This window comes from Dreissena polymorpha, chromosome 16 (genome assembly GCF_020536995.1).
Source record: "Dreissena polymorpha isolate Duluth1 chromosome 16, UMN_Dpol_1.0, whole genome shotgun sequence".
NCBI lineage: Eukaryota > Metazoa > Mollusca > Bivalvia > Myida > Dreissenidae > Dreissena > Dreissena polymorpha.
Genome location: NC_068370.1, coordinates 19,129,674 through 19,154,696, shown reverse-complemented (window position 1 = coordinate 19,154,696; position 25,023 = coordinate 19,129,674). Strand labels below are relative to the sequence as shown.

The following is a 25,023-nucleotide window of genomic DNA, read 5'->3' as shown; positions in this document are numbered from 1 at the left end:
ATTTTTTAGTTAATATTAGATTACGATCATTAAAATCTTTAATACACGAACATGCTCTGGCATAACGTACCAACTGCGAAATGTAAATACCATAGGAAGGTCCTTTAGGGATGTTGCCATCTAGAAACGGAAAATTTACAATTTCAAAGTTAAAATCGTCCCGTTTGTCGTATAAACTAGTTTTGATCAAATTATTATTAATAGTTAAATGTAAGTCTAAATACGCAGCGTCTGTATTGGATATACACGATCTATTTAAGACTAGTTCTTTTGGGTAGATTTTGTGAATATATTGTTCAAATAATGGATTATCTAAATTAAGTATGTCATCAATGTACCTACTAGTAAGGTTAAAACAATTAATCAAATCTACTTGCTTAGTTATAGATAATTCTAACATAAATTCGCTTTCATAACAATATAAAAAAAGGTCAGCTATAAGTGGCGCACAATTAGTACCCATAGGAACGCCAATAATTTGTTTAAATATTTTACCATTAAATTCAACAAACAAGTTATCCAAAAGAAAAGTAAGTGCTGCACAAAAGTCAAGACCAGTCCAAATGATGTAATTATCTAATATCTGATTAGTAAAAAAAGCTGTTTTAGTGTTTAAAGAAGCCTTAACACACTGTGTGTGTACAGCTCGTTGTCCGGCTTGCTAAAACCTTAACATTGGCTCTAAAATCTCAGTGCTTCCACCTACAACATTGAAACTTCATATGAAGCTGCACCTTGATGAGTTCTACATGCCACACCCATTTTTGGGTCAGTAGGACAAAGGTCAGGGTCACTGTGACCTCTAATATTCTTCTGAAAAGCTTTCATTTATTCAAAACTTCACCCGCAGCCGAGCATTGGCATCCGCTATGCGGTGCTCTTGTTTGCCACTGTCCTCAGCACAAAACATGATATATCTGCATGTGCATACAACCAAATCAGTTATACTGTCACTTAATTATAGTAAATTTTAGTAAATTATAGGCTTTAAATTGTATTATGACACCACTCATGATGTGACTATACAATTACGTGACACATTATCTTCAAGAGAAATTCCAATACATCACCATATCATCTCAGATTTAAGGCAGATAATCTATTGTTTTTTTAACTGCCATTTTTACATATTTTTATTATTTTATGTTATGATGCATTGATCTTGTTTCTGAATTCACCAAGCAATCTATTATCATGTTAAACTTTTGAAGAGAGATGTTATCTGATATTAAAATTATAAAAATATAATAACTACAAAGTGAAAAACTTCAGTTGAATACTGTGACCAACTAAAATTTGCCAAAGAGCAAAATTTTGATCAGATCTTAAATTAAATTAAATACAAGTATAAGGAAAGACTCTGCCTCTTGGATCCCAGTTCAGACTTGTCAAATCTGCAAATTTGCCCTTGGCCATATAGAATTGGGAACTAATTACCATCAAGTCATGTTAAAAGGAGTAGGGTGTAGCATGCTTTTATTTATCTCTTGAGCTTTCAAATGAATTTTATGGGTAATTTTCATACAACAAAACAGAAGTGGCAGATTTTTTTTCAAGCAGAACACATGATTCATACGAATGATATCATATAGTGTATTTTACCTTTGACTTTAAAGGATGACATTGACTTTTCACCACTCAAAAGTTGCAGCTCCATGAGATACACATGCATGCCAAATACCAAGTTGCTATCTTCAATATTGCAAAAAGTTATGACCAAGGTTAAGGTTTTCGACAGACACACACAACAGACAGATAGGCCAAAAACAATATGCCCCCGATCATTCGATCCGGGGGAATAAAAGGTTATTTAAAGATGATTTTAATTCACTTAAGCATATAATTAAAAGAAAAAGTGCATTTAATGCACATTTCATGCAACAGTAATTGCATTGTATTTTTCTGCATTTAGTGTGCGTTCAATACACTTAAAAATGGAGACAAGACACACTTTTAACAGAAAGAATGTATTTTTTCAGCATTTTCCAGCATTAATAATCTTCTAGTGTATTTTTTATCATCACAATTACACTTTACTAGGAAATCAGTATGTTAACCCTTTCCCACTCAGAGCTAAAGTGGCAATTGCTATGTGAAAACAACATAAAACCAGAACAGCTTGCGAGTAACTCACAGTCTGTTCTGGTTTTATGCTGTTTGCTTCCCATCAGTATCTAACGAATGGAGATGAAGCCTTAAAAACTTGAATTTAATATAAATAATAGTGAATAAAATTTATACATTACCCAAATAGTAGCAGCAGGCCTTATATGGTATACGTGTGGTAGAAATAATGCATTTTGTATAATACAACCCACCTGTCGATAATACCCGAAAGGGGAGTTAGACAGTATATATAGATAGATAGATACATTACTTAATCAATATAGCTTCCCATACAGTTCAATACAATGTTCAATTTAATACACAATGCAAAGTTGGAATATGACATCAAGCTTGGAATAATCTTTTCAATAATGTATAATATGCTGTTATAATTTGAAAATGAAATAGACACTTGCATATAAAAACTGATTTTACATCAAAACTAATTGTTAAATTTGATTTTGTAAATACTCAAAAAATGATACAGTTTATAAATCCAGTCAAAATGATAAAATATGCAATTACTATAAATAATAAAGCAAGAGAAACGCGCTTTGGTACTAAAAAACGAATGAATATTACAATAATACATTCTGAATATGTAATTAACAGTTTTGTCTAAGAAAATCACCAATTCTTTTCATATCAATGTACATGATTCTGGCATTGTTTGTGCAACTGTAAATAATATTCTATGCAGTGAAGTAAATTTTTCATTTTGAGAGCATAAATTGTTGAATTTGGAACAGTAAATTGATATTAAATGTCCATCTAAGTCAAATTTAGTTTTAGATTTAAGGTACTCACAAAATTTAAAGGTATTAATTACGTTTATGGAATAAACATTAAAATGTGTTCCTTTGTAAAAAAAACTTATTTTTTTATGTACTGTTGAAACATTTAAATCTAAGTATGATCTCGGATACCGGAAATTTTAATCATTGAAGTTTTTAACACAAAGTGATTATCATTTCAACATTTATGAGTTTCTTGATGATGTAAGTCCTGTATTTAATCTTACACACAATTGCCGGTGTATATTTTTGTTAGTAATGATTTCTGTGATAATTGTAAATAAGTAACATTTATATTTTCCGTTTGCATTTATTGATTCATTGGAACAATATAGACATACATTGCGCTTTGATGGTTATGTTCATTTAAGCCCAAAAAGTATGGTAATTAAAACTTAAATAATACAGAAAGAAAGCACTATAAAACTGTTCTTCTTTAAGAGATGTTAATTTTTATATTATATTTAATCATTCTAGAAGCACATACCAGTATATATTAAAAATATTATCAGAAAAATGTCAAAATATAGTGCTACATTTATGAGTAAAACAAGCAAATCCAGTTGCATAGAGCTGTTTATTGTTATTGTAACGATTTTCAATACACATATAGTGTGATAATAGCATTTCTTATATAATATGCAATATAAAATTGCAAAGATATTAAATATAAATGTCATGTTTTTACCAGGCATTTATTTTCTTGCAATGGATAAAGAAGTAGCGATATTGATAGATTCAAAATGGAATAACATTGTCCACTTTTTACCTAAATTAGTTGGACTACACATAGTGTAACACATATGTATGCATTAAGGAAGTCATCATAATCAGAACTGATTAGTACCCAACATAAACATTAAGAATACACTATAAACACCTTGATATTGACCTGATTGCAAAAAAACCCATTAAAATGTGAAATCCGTCAATTTTTTATAGTTTTTAAATACTCCACTTAACATGACATTGTCTTTCGCATTAAAATACATCTTTTTTAGACTATTTTCACAAAACGTGACCAGGAAACATCTGGTATTTCTTATTCAATTTCAAGTTAATTAATTTTGGATTGATCAAATGTGAAAGGTCAAGCAACCGTGTCATGTTTAAGGATAAAACATAGCATGTACTTGATTGAAAGATGTTGCCCAATTCTAGCAGGGACCTATACATACCTGTTTGTATAGTCCCTGTTCTTATTATATACTTTAAATTGCATGTTTATATAATGTATGTAATAGTGAATAAAAACAAACAAGTACTTTAAACATAGTTGTGAATAAATTCTTTCATGGTTCAGAGTGAAAATGGTTCTAATTGGCATCTCTCAGTCATTTAACCAGCCATACAATTACTACAACAACTATTTTGGTTCTCTGAAAACAAGACACTGCTGTTACTGTAGCCAAAATGATTAACCAAATGTAAGCGCAAGCATGTGGAATTGTTTTAAATGTATGAGAACATTTCAATGTCCATTCCTTTCCTGTTTTTCAAAATGTCACCGTTGTTATAATAACACAGTCAAGGCACTTGCAGGTTTACCGTTGCAACCTGCTCTACAGATTTCTTGCATGTACTTTTCAAGTGTTGTAGGTGGTTGCATATGAATAACTCTTGCAATCGAAGGCACGTTTAGACCCATAACTAAGGCAACTGTTTCAAGCACTAAACAAACTTGGATTTTTCTTTCTAAGCTCAGAAATAATGTGAGCTTTCATTCTGTCCTTGTAGTTTTTGAGAAATTGTGCTACAATTCAATCTTCTGGTTGTGTACTGGATTCAGGACAATATGCATGTTTTCCTAGTTCATAGCAAAGTAGTTAAAAGCAATAGCCTAGAGATTCCAAATTATCACAGTACATAATTCATGGTGACTATAAACTCAATATATTGCTCTTTTAATTCAGGCAGCTCTTCATGCATTATCATATCATACTTTTCATATTTGTGAATATTTGGCATTCTTTCTTATTTTTCCCCAAAAGATATTAGGGCAGTCAGGGTTGGCTAATACTTTTGTCGTGTTCTTGAATTGGAGGCTTTCAATAAGGTTTTCTTTAGCATTTGGTGTTGCTGTCGCTGTAAGTGCCAAGTGAGGTATTTTGGGAAACAAACATGTTAGGTCTCCAAGTCTGTTGAACGCTTTGCAGAAATCTGAACCCATGTAAAAACAAGACATATTACAAATATGATGTTGTTCTGTCGTAATTCCAGCAATCCATATTTAATTTATTTTATAACACGGTTTTTGAATGAACTGGAAAATGCAATCAGAAAATTCAACTTTTTTCATTCTTTAAACAAGAAATGTGTCCATAGTTACTCAGAAATCTATGAATAATAAACAGTCAGATATATTTATGAATAGTCGCTAGGTGTGGAATTAGCAAATTGCTTATTGTCATTCAACACAATATATCACACGCAAGCGCTCCGAGTATTTTGATGAAGTGACATAACTACGCTTATAAACAAAAACAAATAAAAACAAAATGAGGAAAAAACAGGTAAAATTGCATTTCAAAATAAAAATTTAACTAAAATTACACAAGTTTATCTATATCCCATACATTTTATTGGTCCTCTTTATTAAAGTCCCACAAAAATTGAAATGTGAAGCAGACGATCTTAACATAACACTTTCATTGACAGCGCTTCATATCGGAAATAGTAGTATGGTGGACGAACCAGTTATCGAACACCTAAGAAATTACCTTAAATTATGTTAACATTGAAACACTTAAAATGACAAAAACATTTTGTTTTAACAAATGACTAACAGTTTAATCATTAAATAACTTATCTGTAAAGTTTTCCAGCAAATATCCTTCAAGAATTCATAACAATGATTCCCTGGTTATTGTCACCTCTAGCAGACAAAACAAAATGGCGGCCGATGTAAACATGACCTATTACCCGACACTTCATAAATACTACTCTAGCATATACAAAGTCACATGACTATCACGTGACCCGGACTCGGCGAAAAAATCTGCGTCGGCTGCAATCAAAATTGCAAACGGAAATATGCTTTTGGTGTGTAAATGCACGTTTTGATAAATGCATTCAAAAAGTAATAGCAAAAAACACATAAAACCGTGTAAATAACAATAAATGCATTCCTTTAACCTGTTTTCAGCGCATTTGTTTCAAGCTAAGTAGGCAAGTAGGTCAGTCACTTTATGTGCGACCATTTGTTTATCAATGTGACGTAATGCGCACTTTTGCGCATGTGCATACAGAATCAAAACAAAACGTCCGATAATAGGTGCTGTTCGATAACAGGTACTTACACGATAAATCGTAGTAGATTTAAGGCAAAGCTTTTTTTATTAAATTGGTTTTCAGACCTCTTCATAATGGTGATTTTTTTTACTTTTTTTTCTTTTAAGGCTTATCCAAAACGATTTAAACAGACAAAGAAACACAGATTGTACTCCCCAACAGCTTTATCAAATGCCTACAAGCTAGTAAAAAAAGATGGTGTCTCTGTAAGAAAAGCAGCTGCCTTGTTTAACGTTCCAAAAACCACTCTAAGAGATAGAACTGCTGGAAGGGTCAATGTTAACATTATGTTTGCAGGAGCTTTGCCTTTGTTTATCTATGAGGAAGAAAAAAAATTGGTTGAATATTTCAAAAAAATGGCTGAATATGGCTATGGTTATACCAGGAAGTAGTGCATAGACATTGCATCTGACTACGCTGTTCAGTTGGGTAAAAGAACGAAGGATAACCCCCTGTCTCTAAAGTGGATTTATGGGTTTTTAAAGCGCTGGCCAGAACTCAAAGTTCTCAAACCAAGAGCCCTTGATCATGCTCGAGCTAAAATGGCCTCAAGGCAGACCATCTCGAAATTTTATAACAACCTCAAAGAAACATTAACAAAAAATGAAATGACTGATAAGCCCCACCTTATCTACAACATTGATGAAAAAGGGGTAACAATTAATCACAAACCGCCATTCATCATAGCCGGTGCTAATTACTGTCCTTCATCTGTCACTTCTGGAAAAGGGCAGACAATCACAATAATTGGATGCGGTAATGCAGCAGGTCAAGCTATACCCCCATTTTACGTTTTCCCAGGCCAACGAATGAAACCTGACTTGTTGAATGGTGCAGCTCCAGGCTCTAATGGTACAGTAAGCGAGACCGGATGGTCCAATGGTTGCGTTTTTCGCACATACTTATAGCAGCATTTCCTGAAGTTCACCCCAGGATCTAGTGACCAGAAGAAACTTCTGATACTTGATGGCCACAAATCACATGTGTCAGTTGGTTTGACAGAATGGGCTCTGGAACACAACATCATCATATTTGTCCTTCCCCCTCATTGCAGCCATATCCTTCAACCTTTAGATATCGGCTGCTTTGGACCGTTCCAGAAGATGTATGACAGCCTCTGCCATCGACTAATGCGCCAAACATCAGCTGTCATTACACGCTACAATGTGTGTGAGGTCGCATCAAAGGCATACATGAAGTCAATGTCTGCTGAAAACCTTACTTCATCATTTCGCCGCGCAGGCATATACCCGTATAATGAAGACGCTGTCCCCGGCCAATGTCTTATCCCAGCTGAAGTTTTTCAGCACACCGAGACAGAAACTTCAGACAGCCAGAAAACTGTTGAAGGTGGGATACACGTTGATGGTGTAGACATGTTTGCACAGAAAGAAAGAACATTAAAGAAAACAAAAAGTGGAAATTGGCTAAAGCTAGAAATACAATGAGCAAAATAGTGGCCGGTAAAGAAATATCAGGCGAGGTCTTGAAACAAATGACGGAACATACAGATAAACAAAACAAGAATAAACCAAACAAAACTAAGAAAGCTACCAGTAATGAGGCCCACAGTTCATCTCCCCAGCCTGGTCCCTCTAAAGTGAACACCATTTCTGACAGTAGTGACACTGAAAATGAAGAGGACTTGTGTTGCCAGTGCAAACGATTTTCCCCTGAAGCTGTCAGACACAGTGCTTCAATAATTTTTGTAAAATGGGCACAGTGTGACAATAGAGCCTGCAACCACTGGGTACACCTGTCATTTTGTACAGAAATTAAAGTAATCAGAAGAGGTGCAACATTTATGTGCCCATGCTGTGCTAAAGAAGAGTGACAATTGTTCTTAAAGGGGCTTGTTCACACTTAAATTGAATTTTTGAAGTTTTTCATTTAATGCTTTAAATTCATAAATTTAAACATCGTAGATAACGTGCTCCAGTATAAAACAAAAATAAAGTTAAAATAAGAAAGAAAAAAGTAAGCCGCACCAAGGCTCGAACCACTGACCCTTGGATCGGTTTTTTCCCCGACTAAATATAGATTTTAAATGTAAATTTAAATATAAACACGCATTGTGACAACAACAACAACAACAAATATGGCGGAATCTGTATTGTCAAACACGGAAGAAGAAGGTAAAATATGTTTTTTATTGTAAAACTCAATAGTGCCGCTGCGTATGATTTTCTTTTTATAAAAGTAGATTAAAATAGTATAACTGATCAAATGATTCGTTTTCGTTACATAAGTATATGCATATACATCACAGAAAGCGTAAATACCATAGGGACCCGACACAGTGTTTGGATTGCCTAAAAAAAAAAAAATAAAAAAAAAAAAAAAAAAAAAAAATAAATATATATAATATATAGACAAGGGGTTGAACATGTCAAATAGTCAGACTGTCACACAGTCAACAAAAGTGCAAATTACAAAGTCAATTATCGTTTAAAATGTATAAACCTATATATACAATTGTAGCTAAATATCATCTGCAAAGGTTGGCAATAACAAAATTGGCATCATTTCAACCGTTAAACAATTACAAACTTGAACATCGAACCAAATCGACAGTTTTCGCAAGGTCGGACAAATACCCGCACTCAGATCTAGTTCATAACCCTCCTTGTAAATGCGCACTTACAAACAATACTATCACAATTTATCGCTTTACATTGATGAAAAAGTGTTCAATAAACAATCTGACCCTAAAACCTCATTCCAATACAATCAGATGAGTAAGTATTTTTCATTTATTTACCTGCATCAGTGAAAGTATACTGCGGTCTCCATTCGTCAAAGCGTCGTTGTTGTTGTCCAAGTCACGTGGTTACTAACCGACTCCGGTTGTAAGCCATTCATTGATTGGATGATTCTGGGCCTGGCTCTGTCATTGTAATTGAGTGCAAGCCGGGTTCAAGAGCACGTGTAATTCAGTGCAAGCCGGGTTCAAGAGCACGTGAAGGGGGTGTGGCACAAATTTATTAACAATAGTTATTTTTCGTCGGAGATATTTGTTTATCCAGTTCTTCACAGAAATTATTCCTTATTGAAAGGAAAATGCTTGTCAATTGGTAAGAAAGAGTCTGTCCATCAATTTATGACAATAACAGTACTGAGCACTTTCATTACACACGAAATTAACTCAATGTTTACTTTATTTTCAACATTGTTATTCTATTATATGGATTGTTCTCTTTTATAAAAATGATTTTAGATGACTCAAAAAGCCATAAAAATAATGTAAATTATTCACATTCTGTGCAGTTCCATTTAGCTCCAGCCTTTGAATATTTTTTCCATTTCATTGCATTCTGCAAACCTGCACATTTTCTGTGTAACCAAGAATTACACGAATCACACTGTATCCACAGTTCTCCATCTGCCTGTTGGCACTTTTTACAAAGATCACTTTCCAAATATGATGGTCCCGGTTGGGGTTCAGGCTCTGAATCTGGTTGGACAGGCAGCATGGGTGATTGTGCAGTGACATCCATTGGTTCCAATGATTTTGTAGTTTGTTTCTTAAGTGTTTTTGATTTTTTAGAACATTTAGAAACTTTTATTTGCTTCCTATGAGCCATTGTTTTTGTGATATTAAAAACACCTTTAACATCTCTGCAAAACTGAGCAAATAAAACCAGAAAGTATTTTTGAACAAGTTCATTATATATGGTGCAAATCTGTGCAGAGGTAAGAACTAAAGAATCCACAATTTCTGATATAATCACATGTTCCAGAGTGAAAGAAAATTCTTCAGTGGTTTCTCCTTTCAATTTATTAATAACCATATGTGAAAACTGCTGATATAAATTCATGTCACAAAGAAGCTGCTCCAAACAATTATTATACATTGTTTTTCCATATTTTGTTAAATTTTCATTCACAAGTTTTTGCAAACACAACTCAGTTATATTTAAGAAAAAATTAAACATGCCATCTGTTACATTAGTTAGTCCATGCCTTATATTTTGTTTCCTTTCAGTGTCAATAAGGGAGTCGGGGTGAGATGTCATTTGTTGTAAATAATGTTCTTCTTCCTTGAATGAGTTTAGAATAAGTAGTGTTTGTCTAGCTTCCTTGAATGTTGTTTGTGATGCTTTACTACAAGAGAACATATTAGATTTCAAAACCTGCACATACTTTTTTCTGAGCTTTGCCACACAGTATCCTGCCACATAGCGAATTCTGGACCTCGAAGCATCTGTAACCGTTCTTTTATAAATATTCATAGTACTTTCTTTAAGTAACTGAACCCTTTGTTGCAACACAAATTCTCTTATATATTCAAACATCTTATAGCAAACAATTTTGTGTTCCTCTTCAAATACATTTTCAGTTCCGATGTTGAACAAAGTGAGGCAGTCCATGGTATATTGTAAACCAACAGTGTACTCATACAGAGTTTTATAAAATTTATTAAGGACACTCTCAGCAATAGGTTTAGGATCATCTATACCTAGTTCTTTTGACACATTTGACATTTTTAAAAATATTCTCTTTATAAAAGTAAGCAGTCTGGGGTCTGCTGGGTCAAGTTGTGATATAATTAAATTGCACTTTGGTTGTAATGTACCAAATGGGTTTTTGAAAGAAATATCTTCAATCATTTTCATCATGTCATAGTTATCATTGATTTCAAACTGTAGTACCTCTTGTTCGTCACTGTCCATAGATGCCAGAATGTCATTAAAATCATCATCAAGATCCATTTCATAGCTATCTGTAGTGCTTGTAGTGTATGCTTGAAAACTTGTATCTGTAGCTGCCACTGACATATGCTCATGTTTATAACTGAAATGTATGTAAAACAAAATATTATTATTTAAACACTAATGACTCAATGACTAAAATAAAATCATTGATGATCTGGTAATTATCTACATTAAAATGTGTAAATTTTCATAGGAGCAATACATTTTGAGAAATTTCAAATTTTTCATAATGTTTTTTGATGAAAACTGATCTTAATAAGATGTCCAAATTGCGTTTTATTAAAGGTTAAAAAGTTATAGGTTGTAATAAAGATGTATGCTTTCACTAAATGAAAACAATAGACTGAAACTTTTAACTGATGAATACAACATACCAAATTTACTAAGAATAACAATTTACCAGAACATCAATACATGTTTCAAAAGGTAACATCATGTTCGAATATAAATATCTGTATTTTTCCTTCTAAAAGAACTAGCCATTTACAAAGGAAGTATGTTAAGTTGTCATACATTTAATGATATAAATTGTTTAGACATTAATACATTTAATGATAACATCTATAAACCTGACATGTTACAGTAAATGAAAATTTTGTATTACAACCATATATTAGAAGGTTACAAAATTAATGATTGCATTACTTACATTAAACATGATGTTACTTTTCGAAGGCATTAACCACAAAATATCATAAATTAATAACTGAGGGTGAATATATTGCATTCTTATAATTATAAAACCCTCAGTTGTCGGCTATATATCAGTCATTCATGCTTTATTTTCAAGTATCCAAAAGTTATAAGTAATGACATGAAGTATACATGTACTTTCATGTATATGTGTGTGGTGTTTTGAGAAAATGGGCATAATGCTTTTGCGTAAAGTTTTGTCCCAGATAAGCCTGTCCATTTTGCATAGGCTAATCAGGGACGACACTTTACGCACAAAATGACAATTTTCTTTTAAATGAAGTCTCTTCTTAGCAAAAATCCAATTTAGGCAGAAAGTGTCGTCCTTGATTACCTTGTGCGAACTGCAGAGGCTAATCTGGGACGACACTTTACGCACATGCATTATGCCCAGTTTTCTCAGAACGCGACACATATGTTTAAAGAATATATAAAAATAAATACTTAAAGAAAATATATTTTATTTTAAACAAAGCTAAATTCTACAATGATCTAAATTGGAAGTACACATTTTACAACTTTATCCTTAACATTCCATATTAAAAAATACCACTAGCACAGGTTTAACCCTTTGAGTGCTGGAACCGGATTTTGAAGGCCTTTGTAAACAGTTTGGATCCAGATGAGACGCCACAGAACGTGGCGTCTCATCAGGATCCAAAATGTTTGCTATTCTGATAGTATTCTTTGAAAACATTTGAAGAAAATGCTAATTTTAGAAATTTAGCAGACAACATTTTAGCAGACGACAAATTTCCCATCATGCAAAGGGTTAACTGTATTTTGCTTATACATAAAATTAACATTTGCTTTAGTTTTTTTTTTGGTTTTTATAGGATTTTGTCCAGACTGTCTCCAAAAAGTGAGGGAGAAGTGGAGATACAGAACCTCTATGAGACTTTTAAATTTGAGTGTGTGGAATCAAGAAAAGAGTATCCAATACCTGGCTCTATCATTTTCATAGAACATGTAAAAAAATTGATTCCTGGTGTAAAAAGTGTGAGGAGAAAGGTTGGAACATCGTTCAAAACATTTTACAAAGGTGTCTGCCTTAATCCTATTGATTCAATATCCCCTGTTTCTGATATAATCTGGTCAGATATAAGTAAATCAGTGCCAGAAAATTATTTAATAAAGAAGATTTCATTTGAAGAGATCATTTGTGAATCAGAAAGTGGATACACCAGCAATGGCAACAATGTATCAAGGACAATAATATTTCAAAGTAACAACACATGGCAATTTAAAATTGCAGCAAAAATTGTCGACCTGTCCAACATTTATATTGAAGGAACATTTCACTTAAGTGTTAAAGGTGTGACACAAGTTTTTAATGCGGTAGAAAATATCAAACTTTGTAGTGGCCTTAAGGTGACAAAATCAATAATTGTCAGTAGATACCACACAATAGACTTATGGAAAAGCCCTGGTGAAGAAGAAGTAAGATCACTAAAGTCATTAATGTGTGCAAAAGTGGTTCCCTTACATAGTCGTGTTGTATCATGTAGAATATGTCAAAAAATGACAATTTCAAAATCTGATAATAAGGAAAATGAGCCTGTACAAAACATTCCTGTTGCTGAACCATTGATTAATCAAGTTAGATCGCTCTTTCCACAGGCAGATGAAAATATGATTGAATTACTGGTTGAACAGGCAAAAAATGTTGGAAGAGACCCAAAAGGACGAAGATGGTCCAAAAAATTTGTTGGTGTATGTCTCCAAATGTACAATAAAAGTCCAAATTGCTATGATCTGTTATATTCAAGCAAGTTATTAGTCCTGCCTTCTAAATCGTTGCTAATATTGTACAAAAATTTAATAAAACAACAACCAGGATTTGATGATGATGTTTTCCAGTGGATGTATACTGAGGCAAATAGACAGAACATACCAGAGGGGGAGAGATATGGGGGGATAATATTTGATGAAATGTCAATACAGACAGACATACAAATTGATAAACATGGTGACATTGTAGAAATCTCCGGGTTCACGGATTATGGAAATGAGGGAGACTCCTGCTATGCCCTGAAGCAAGGGTCAAATGAAAAAAAGGTAGGAAAATATGCTCTCCAACTTCTTTTCCTGGGAACTAATGGTTTTCGATTCCCGTTTGCCTATTTCATTACCAATGGTGTACAGGCATCCGAGCTATGTGGTATGTTCTGGAAAGCTGTATATTTATTAAGGTGTGCAGGATTTACAGCTCTATACACATGTATGGATGGTGCTCAAGCTAACCGATCATTCATGCATATGTGTTTAGGAGATAAGCCACACAATTATATAGCAAGAAGCCCATGTTCATCAAATGACATCATATTTGTAATGGATTTTTCACATGTTGTAAAAAAAATAAGAAATAACATTTTAAAAAGTGGAATTCATCCCAAAAGTACAAGAATTTTGACATTAACTAGTTTTTTCACTATTCAGTGGCAAATGTTCACTGACTTTTTCAACTGGGACCAACAAAATGCTCTACAAACTCACAAGAAGTTATCAAGAGAACATTTTCATCTTGACTCACAATTAAAAATGAGAAATCATCTAGCAGAAGATGTGCTAAATTCTGAAATGCTGCATTCAATGAAATTATATAAAAACAATCTGGGTGAAAAGGGTGAGGTATTAAATGGAGTCATAGAATTGCTGGAAAATACATCCAAACTTATAGAAATTTTTCGAGACATGAGACCTGTAAAATCTTTAGATGACAACAGAATTTCTACTCTACATGATGTGGCAACATGGTTTTCTGCCTGGGATAATTTCATTTTGAATTGTCCTGAAATTCCAGGAAAAGACAGAAAGAAAAGGCTGTTATCCCAACAGTGTTCTGAAGATATTCAATCATGTATTTTGGGTTTTACAGCACTTTGTAAAACAGTTCTCACCAAGTCATCTGTAATGTATGTTACTCCAGGACTAGTCAACTCCGACGTTATTGAAAACATTTTTAACCAGCAAAGGTCAACATACCACGGAGCAAATACCAATCCTAGTGCCTTACAATACCAGAGAGCTGTTAACAGTATTCTGGTTGGACAGAATGTTGTGTCAAAAAAGTCTAATGCTGCTAATACCAAAGTGAAATATGAACCATACCGATTGGATATAAAGGAGCCATTACGAAAAAGACCTACTTCTTCTTCCAGTTCTACTTGCAGTGAAATTAAGGTCAAGAAATTGTAACTGAATTATATAGCTTAGCAAAAATGGTACAGATTGTGGTTAAATGACATGACCAACATAGTGTGAAGTTTCAAGTCACCACCATCATCACATGAAGTTGACGACAAAAGTGTTATCACACGTTATTGGCAGTTCCATATAGTGAGTATTATTTATTTCATTGTTAAGCTTTAAATTAAATTAGAGAAAAATCAATTGGTGGTAATACATGTACCAATAATGCTTTAATGTATAGATACCTTTTCATTCTACAGCAGCTGAAATCTTCAACTGTTTCCAGGCTTTTCATATTCAATATGTTCTGTATAGCGACAGGTGGGCTAAAGATGTGCCGAGGGTGAAAATTTATGACACGTAATCCATCAGAAGACTTAACTCTAGAAATTGCAACTCCAAACTGGCCTGGCTTGAATATATCATAACAGTCTACTTCAACCCTGAAACATTAAAATAAAATGATGCATAACTTAATATTCTGTTCTAAATACAATTATTCAACTGTTGATTATATATTAATAACTTATTAACTTGCTTACAATTGTAATACATGTAGTTGCATGTAGTTTTACTCCTTATATAAATAACTCAATTTAAAACTAGGCCATAACAATTTTATATAATTATTATTTTTATTTTTATTTAAATACAGCTGTTGCCAAGGTTTTAATGTTACATGATGTTAACAGATAACATTGAACTGTATTTACTGTATTTACTATATTTACCAAGGTAGTGTCATTCCTTGTGCTTTATGGATTGTAAGGGCATACGCAGGCTTTACCGGAAACTGAAGTCTGCTGGCAATGTGTGTGTTTGTTTTTGGATCAAACACTGTAAAATAAAGATTAATTCTGTTAAAATGTATGAAACCTACTAATTTATTTCACTTACAAAATTTATTTATTAAGTATATGTTATTGGTAAATTATTATATTTTTAATAAATTTAAAACCAGGGAACCAAATCAGACTAAAATGAATTATTTATTTTTCTGTAATGCTTCATTTGACTGGGTTAAGTATTATAGAAAACTGTAACATCAATTATTACAAACATGTGGCCTAATTACTTCATAAATATTATATAGCAAAATATGACAAGTTATGTTTACCTGAAAATGACTCTTTATGTAAGATATGGCTCTTTTGTAGAGTTGGGAAGTATACTTCCAGCTGTGTCTTAGAAGCAGATCTCAAAGTCCCCGTTAAACCATTCACAAGATAATCATTTAAATTACGCAGTAAAATAACTGGACATTCAACCTTCAACCATAATGTCTTAGGAGCAGTCGAATCTTTTAACTCTGCGGAAATCCCAGAATCTGTAGCTTTGAATTCATACATGTCTCCGGCTGAATTTATTAAACGATTCCTATTGTACATGTCAACAAGTAAATTGGTTGAAAATAATTTAACACTATTGCAACCTTCTGGTAAAGGTTTACTGGCACTGTTCATATAAGTGTTAACACACTCTGAAAATTCACCCTGATAAATATCGGAAATTACTTTAACAAAAAGTTCATCACTTTGACGTACATTTTCTCTTAATGTTACTACATGAGGAAATACCGATTCAAAGTGATCACTTAAAAAACAATAAGTGCCATCATCACCGTACCTTTTGTTAGGTACCGGTGGCAACTGAAAAAAGTCACCACTGAATATCACCTGGATGCCTCCAAATATGTTATCCGGATTTTTAATGCCACAAACATTTTTTATGGACTCAAATGTACGTTTACTGATCATCGAGCACTCATCAACAATTAATACATCAGTTTCCATTATTGCACTTACAATTTTATCATATTTAGCATTGTTCTTTAACACTGATGCAATTTCCGTGGGGTCATGTCTTCCATCATCTATTCCAGTGAATTTGTGCACTGTTAATGGATTCAAGTGGGTGGGGTACACAGCACAAGCTATTCCAGTGCTGCATGTCAGTTGCACTTTTTTACCCTTTTTACTAAGTTCCTTACATATTTCTTTAATAACATGGCTTTTACCAGTTCCGGCCGATCCTAATAACAAAAGGCTGTGACCCCCGCTTGCAATATCAAATGCAGTCATTTGGTTTTTATTTAAAATCATTTTAACTTTTTAGGTTTTTTTGGACAGAAAACGTTGTTTTGTTTACATTCGTCACTTGTTGTTGTTGTTCGCTACTTATACCGTTTTATTGTTACAGCTTCCTGAATAATCCACTACAGCGCCGGGAGCCAGGTACCAACCAATGAAATTACTCGTTGCAAAATTGGTCACGTGATTCTAGCAGCGGAAATCGATGGAGACTTTCGTTTTAAAGTAAATAAACTAGTGTTAAAACAGTTGTTGAAAACAAAATATAAATGCTTGGAATGAGTTTTTAGGGTCAGATTGTTTATTGAACACTGTTTCATCAATGTAAAGCGATAAATTGTGATAGTATTGTTTGTAAGTGCGCATTTACACGGAGGGTTATGAACTAGATCTGAGTGCGGGTATTTGTCCGACCTAGCGAAAACTGTCGATTTGGTTCGATGTTCAAGTTTGTAATTGTTTAACGGTTGAAATGATGCCAATTTTTTTATTGCCAACCTTTGCAGATGATATTTAGCTACAATTGTATATATAGGTTTATACATTTTAAACGATAATTGACTTTGTAATTTGCACTTTTGTTGACTGTGTGACAGTCTGACTATTTGACATGTTCAACCCCTTGTCTATATATTATATATATTTATTTTTTTTTTTTTTTTTTTTTTTTTTTTTTTTTAGGCAATCCAAACACTGTGTCGGGTCCCTATGGTAAATACTGATTCTCTCGTTTACACTTGAGTTACAGACAGAGACTAAAATTAAAAGCCAAGTTGAATACAGAATTAACTTTAGTATTCGCGCAAATAAATTAAATTTATCATTAGCCTTGGAGTACTGAGATCATTTAAACAGTACAGTATCTTTTTCTTTCCTCATAACTGACAGTGACAACATTATTTGTTGGCAGGCAATTCAAGATGCTGTGCATTTATTGACATATTTATTATTGTGTGTTATATGACAATGACATTTATTATTAACTAAAATGCATTTGAATGGTACTGGTAGTTTATTAATTTAAACCCAAAACTCATAGTTAACCCTTTAAGCGCTGGAACCAAATTTTGAAGGCCTTTGCAAACAGTTTGGTTCCAGATGAGACGCCACAGAACGTGGCGTCTCATCAGGATCCAAACTGTTTGCTATTCTGATAGTATTCTTTGAAAAAAATTCGAAGAAATGGCTAATTTTAGAAATTCAGCGGATGACATGTAGCAGATGACAAATTTCCCAGCATGCAAAGGGTTAATGTATTTATATCAGTTTCTTCTGCACAGCTATTTTATAAATAAACTGAATAACCAAAATATTTTTGAAAATAGTAACACAGTTAAGTAATTCATGGCATCAAATGCATGTATCTGGCGCCAGACAACTCGCCCCAATACCAACTTGCCCCAAAACAAACTCGCATCAAAGATATGGTCACTCGCTCCAACCAAGAGACAACTCGCCCCAATTTATTTTCTTGCATCTTATTGTTTCTTTATTTAAAGTATTTTATCTTTATATTCTTTGTTAATTTAGCAAAGCAAGTATATATTTTGATAAATGTGTATTTCAACAGTACATTGTATTTTGAATAAATCAAATACAGGTCATCTGAAATGCATGTATCATTATATTTGTAAAAGCCAAGAATATTCTGGATATTCCTCTTTTTTCAATTGTTTTGAATATCCTCAAGATTTGATTTCCTGAATGTTGAAGAAAACTTATTAGATAATAATACCACATATTTACAACTCACTTTTTTAATAGAGACCATAAATAGTTTTAAAAAGTGGTTTAAATTGTGTATTTACTTTTTCAATAGGATACAACCATAATTAAACCAAGAAGTTTATAAAGAAGGGATCACTGGATTTTGTCACTTTGGTACAAGAAACAGAAAAGGTATACTTATTTAGCTGCATTTTTTTTCTGTTGATTTCATTTGAGAATATTGAAATAATTTGTAGATAATGTTTTCAGATATTCAGGCAAGTTGAGATTTCATTAATTTTTTTTTATGTCATTTCACAATATTCTTGTATGGAAACACAAAAAAAACTTAGTTCAACGCACTAATTGTTGATATATAAAACAAAGTCTTTGTATGTAAAACTGTGTTGCTACATGAGCAAAGAATTTAAAAAATGATCCTACACTACACTAGGTGAATATTGAAATTTTACAAAAAGATCTGACAGGAATGTTAAAAAATGGTGTCATGAAAAATAAAAAATTCTATATGTACATGTAGCTACATCTTGTGTCAAAATTCTTAGCTTTATGTTCAAAACATTTATTGTTAAATGCAGAAATGTCTTTTCAAGGATATCATAGACCACCTTACTTATACGGAAGCATAGGAGCTGTTGAAGGAAATTGCTGCCAGACACTCAACAGTTATCACTGACAGCCTGTCCTGGCCCAGCTGGGACCATCCTCAAGCTAACCATTATGATGTGTTTGCAAGAATTGTCCATTTGGTAGAACATGATGAAGACGAGCTTTGTTGTGGCATGGCCTAACAATACTGTACAAGCCAGAGACCAGTATGTTTACTGTTGTTGAATATGACCCATTTTTCATGTTTATTTTTCTGTGGGCCTGTTTAACAGAATTTATAATGCACTTTATCTATTTCAAATATGTTATTTTTCTGTGGACTGTTTAACGGAATTATTAATGCATTTTATCTATATCAAATATTTTATTTGTCTGTGGGCCTGTTTAACCGAATTAGTAATGCATTTTATCTTTATCAAATATTGTTGCTTGTAATATGAATATAGAACACGTAAAACTACTCATGTAATTGTCTCAGCTTAAAATTAAGTGTAGAAAACTTAACTCATTTACTGTCGAAACAGTGGCCATTATGTTCCTGCATCTTAAAAGTTGGACAATAACAGCTAATATATAGATTTTGCAAGGGGTTTTGAGTTTTTTATGTGTTCATATTTTTCAGAAAAAGGGTTAAGTGGTGACTGATCCTTCTTACCCTCCTTATCCAGGAAACGTTTCGGAACAACGTGTTGGCACTGAAGATGTGGAGGACACAGATTGATCACAGTACATCCTTTGGATACATGAACACCTTCAACGGGGCGACAACAAAACTGTACCTGCCTTTTTTTTTAAAGGAAGTAGTTAATAAAATTATTGTTAACAGCTTTTTTAGTCTTGTTGTTTAAGAATGCTTGCAACATTTAAGTGGATAAACGGTTGTTTTAAATTTGAAGCTTCAGTAATGCATTCTTTATTAAATGATGTAATCTTATTTCTTTCAATAAAGTGTAAATAATAAGAACATAATTATCCTTTGTATACAAAATGAAAACCAAGTTTACTGTTCTATTAATCATTATTTATTTATCTTGTTCTTTTGTCAGAAATATTACAGGGGCATACATACAGTATTCCTTAAATAAAAGGGGCAGTTCTTAGAAAATTAACATGTATTTTAGCAATGCATATTCAAACTTTTTCCACATTTATAACCAGCAACAATATGTAAGTATTATAATATAACACAAATTAATACTATGAATTTACTACTGATTTTGCCGTGCCTGTCATCAAATAAACATGTTTTACTGAAAGTTTCTTAAAAGATGTTATGTGGAAGACTTAATCAATCATTTAATAAATATTTGAGCCTCGCTCTTGAAAAAGGGGGTTTAATGCATGTACTTAAGGTTGTCCAAGATTAGGCTGTGCAGACTGCACAGGCTAATCAGGGGCAACACTTTCCGCCTTATCTGGATTTTCTCTCTCCCTTTCAACAAAAAATACAATAAAGCAGCAATTGTCTGCCTGATTGGTATGATCAGCACATGTTAATCTCGTACGACAATTTACGCACATGCATTAAGCCCCATTTTCCCAGGGCAAGGCTCACCTATTTAGGTTTTAGCTGTCTATATGCTCTTTAATTTTTGAATCATGATGCAGTTTCATATAATAATGTATTATGAGTCGTTTTTAATTGATGCATATTCTTTTGTTCAGTGTTGAACTCAACATGTATTATAATAAGGTGTTCACTAAACATTCTTGCAGTAATGTTTTGCTGTGTAATATACATGTAATAATAAATCAAAATTGAACAAACTGGCTTCTTATTTCTTCATGTTATTTATTAAAACATTTTAAAACAAAACAACAAAATCCATAACATAATGAACACAAAGCATAATACTCTATATTCATGAAACAAAACTATAATTGATAACATTTTGAATAAATGTTTCCAACTTTCAACATTTGACAGATCAAATTATTTCTGAATTCCACTAATTTTTTATTTATGGATAAACAACACTTTATCATCTTTATGACAGTTTATGTAAGGCTATTACAATAAATGGTTGTTTATAGACTGATAAACAATGGAAAACAATACATAATCTATATATAGCATTGTGCTTTGATGTCACTGTTAATGGAACATAAACAAATGTGGTGTGCAGCACGCACTCAACATTAAGTATGGTAGCTTATACCTAAAAGAGTCAATAATTCCTTTTCATAGTCTTTACTTGTGACAAAAAATCAGGAAAATGCTGAGCCCAGTGTTTATTTAGCTATTTGCCAGACAAGGTTTTCACAAATTCTTCTGTTTCAGAGTGACCTATGATCAAATACTTTGGATCCTCTATTGTAATAACAAAACAATTCACCATGTTTGATCATGGGTCTCCCATAAAAAACTTAACACAAATCATGATACATAACACCTATAAGAGTCAACAATTTTTGTTAATGGTCTTGACTTGTGACAAAAAAATCTGGAACTTGGCCCATTGTTTATGTAGTTATTTGCCAGACAAGTTTTTTACTTATTCTTCTTTTTCAGAGTAATCTATGATTGAATACTTTGGATCCTATATTTTTATAACAAAACAATTAACAAAATTCACAATACCGTACACACTTAAAACTCAAATACATATTCTCATGGCATTTCAGGGCACTTGTATGCTATGTTCATCAGTATTTTATCAATGATATTTCTGCCCTATGTTTATAAGCAGTTCACTTATTAAAATCACATTTTATCACCATGATGATGACAGGACAGTCGACCATAATGTCACACATTTGGTCACGCCTTCATATTACACAAATAAATTCAAGCATCATTTCAATACTAAAGCCATCTTCTGACTGAAAAAACAGCAAGGGTCACACATGCACTTTTATACTCAATGGTATACATCCTATAAAACCATGCTGCCAAATTCACACATGTTCCTACCCATAATCAGTTATCATTGATTTCAGCTTTGTCAATTTTTATGTCCCCCACTATAGTAGTGGGGGACATATTGTTTTTGCCCTGTCTGTCTGTCTGTTGGTCTGTTGGTCTGTTTGCGCCAACTTTAACATTTTGCAATAACTTTTGCTATATTGAAGATAGCAACTTCATATTTGGCATGCATGTGTATCTCATGAAGCTGCACATTTTGAGTGGTGAAAGGTCAAGGTCATCCTTCAAGGTCAGAGGTCAAATATATGTGGCCAAAATCGCTCATTTTATGAATACTTTTGCAATATTGAAGATAGCAACTTGATATTTGGCATGCATGTGTATCTCATGGAGCTGCACATTTTGAGTGGTGAAAGGTCAAGGTCATCCTTCAAGGTCAGAGGTCAATTATATGTGGCCAAAATCGCTCATTTTATAAATACTTTTGCAATATTGAAGATAGCAACTTGATATTTGGCATGCATGTGCATCTCATGGAGCTGCACATTTTGAGTGGTGAAAGGTCAAGGTCATCCTTCAAGGTCAGAGGTAAAATATATGTGGCCCAAATCGCTTATTTTATGAATACTTTTGCAATATTGAAGATAGCAACTTGATATTTGGCATGCATGTGTATCTCATGGAGCTGCACATTTTGAGAGGTGAAAGGTCAAGGTCATCCTTCACAAGGTCAAGGTCATCCTACAATGTCAAACATCATATAGGGGGACATAGTGTCTCACAAACACATCTTGTTTAATTCATAATAATGGTATGTTGAAGTTAGTTAAAACAACATAGTTACATACACCATGTACCAATTTGTATGAGTAAATCTTCATATTGTTTCCGGGTTGCTTGCCCTTGACCTATTGGATATTGCAGCTCCTCATTAGCCGCAGGTGGATATATAAGGGGCAATTGTAGAGGCAATTAGCTTTGGATAAGCTGAATCAAAAAGGAACTTTGATCGAAGGGTTTTTTCCTTGATGATCTCTGTGTACTCAGTGCATGTACGTGTATCCCTTCTTTTCATTGATTGGCACCACCGTCCAATTGTCGGCTGCCTTCAATTTACTCTGAAATAACATATAAGCATATTTGTAATTTTGAAATGTACACTAAAACTTATCATGAAATTTGTTTGCTATTTTAAACATTATTTTATTCATATCATGCCAATCAGGTAACATACCAATACTTTTTTGGGCTACTTGATTCACCAGAATTAACTTACGAACCTACCAATACTTTTCTGGGCTATTTGATTCACCAGTATTAACTTATGAACCTACCAATACTTTTCTGGGCTACTTGATTCACCAGTATTAACTTATGAACCTACCAATACTTTTCTGGGCTACTTGATTCACCAGTATTAACTTATGAACCTTTCAATACTTTTCTGGGCTACTTGATTCACCAGTATAAACTTATGAACCTACCAATACTTTTCTTGGCTTCTTGATTCACCAGTATGAGCTTATTATATGATGAAGTTATCATACTTGAGTCACTAACTGACAATTACTGTACAACTAGAGATTGGAGGAGAATGGCATTGAAATAATTTCATGACCAATCACCATGCAAGTTATCTGAACGGTTCAGAAAACAAACCAGCTATCGGATATCCTCTGGTTTTCATAACATAAAAAGTTTCTGGTAAAAAAATGATAAAGCAATTATATTACCAATGAACTTTAGGAAGCACATAGAATCTTATTGAATATAAATATATTATTTTATCAATTAAAATATGCTAAGACAGGGTTGTTTGCATACTCTAAGTAAGCTGTTATCTCTCCAATTCCTGACACATGACCAGGTGTGGTACTTCCTTGTGACACAAATGACAGGCCAGGACCTGGCGGGGGCTGATGACCGTGCATAGGTGAAGAGTTTTTTGTTCTAACATTATGCTGAACAGTCAAACTTGCAATAGTTTGGCCGGCACGTCTTCCTAAATACCTTAAAAAGAAGGTTTGTATTAGATTATAAAATTGATCACATATCAATTTAAAGAAAAAAACAAAATTGATGTTAAAATCAGGGAATAAACTGTATAATCATATAATCATATCATGATAATTGATTACATAATATAACATATACATTTGCATACCAGTATATTTTATAATATAATACATACCGAATAAATAAATCATTCATAATTCATCATTTATCATTAATTTCATGCTTCATTTGACTCGTGTTGGAGTGTTCCTTATAAGTTATAACGAATTCATTAAATTGATACGAACATCTTGGCATAGGGGCATAAAGGCTTATTTTAAAACGCGCAATGAACAAATTATGTTATCAGTGCGTATCTGGTTTCGTTGCAGAGTAAAATATCCATACAATAAAACTAAATACCTATCCAAACTTTTGCTAAAATTCCTTTGTAAACAGGCAACACTTGCCAAAAACTAAACGTAGCTTCTAAAATATGACTTACAATTCGTGTGTTTAAGCCATTACCCTGTCTTCGTCTCTTCCAACGATACTCCTATGGTTCTGCAAACACTCAGTCTTGTCGCCAAGATTGATTAAATTCGAGCGATGTCGCTGGCTCCGGCTTTTGTTTCTCTTTTTTTTATATTTTCGATCACAGAAATGAGATGCATTGTTTGTAAACCAAAAGCGGATAAGCGCAGCGCGCATGCGCAGGCTGCATTCTGGTATACTAGTTGGGATCCCATTCACAATTTCTGACTAAAAATAACTGATTTCGCGTCTGAGACGCTTTATAATTTTCAGGTTTTCAAATCGTCAAAAGTTGCATTTAATGGAAATTTTAGAGCATGGAAACAATTTGGTATTTTTTTTTTAAAGTAAATATCATAACTACAATGAAAATTTGCAAATCCGAAACAATTTTTTTCAATTTTGTCAAT

The 25,023-nt window shown here is 33.0% G+C and overlaps 1 protein-coding gene and 1 long non-coding RNA gene across 2 annotated transcripts; one reads left to right on the top strand and one right to left on the bottom strand.

Annotated features, from left to right (window-relative positions):
- The first annotated feature begins 9,135 nt into the window (after positions 1-9,135).
- Positions 9,136-17,389, top strand: LOC127862916 (uncharacterized). Its single transcript, XM_052402189.1, has 4 exons — positions 9,136-9,265; positions 10,177-10,195; positions 12,436-14,938; positions 16,991-17,389. Exon 3 carries the CDS (start codon positions 13,061-13,063, stop codon positions 14,795-14,797), a length of 1,737 nt encoding a protein of 578 aa, XP_052258149.1. The 5' UTR covers positions 9,136-9,265; positions 10,177-10,195; positions 12,436-13,060; the 3' UTR covers positions 14,798-14,938; positions 16,991-17,389.
- Positions 17,390-20,348: 2,959 nt separating this feature from the next.
- LOC127862928 (uncharacterized) lies at positions 20,349-25,023 on the bottom strand. The gene is made up of 3 exons (XR_008040859.1): positions 24,585-25,023; positions 23,909-24,094; positions 20,349-23,202 (listed from the first exon to the last, which is right to left on the bottom strand). It is a non-coding gene; the product is annotated as an uncharacterized LOC127862928 (long non-coding RNA).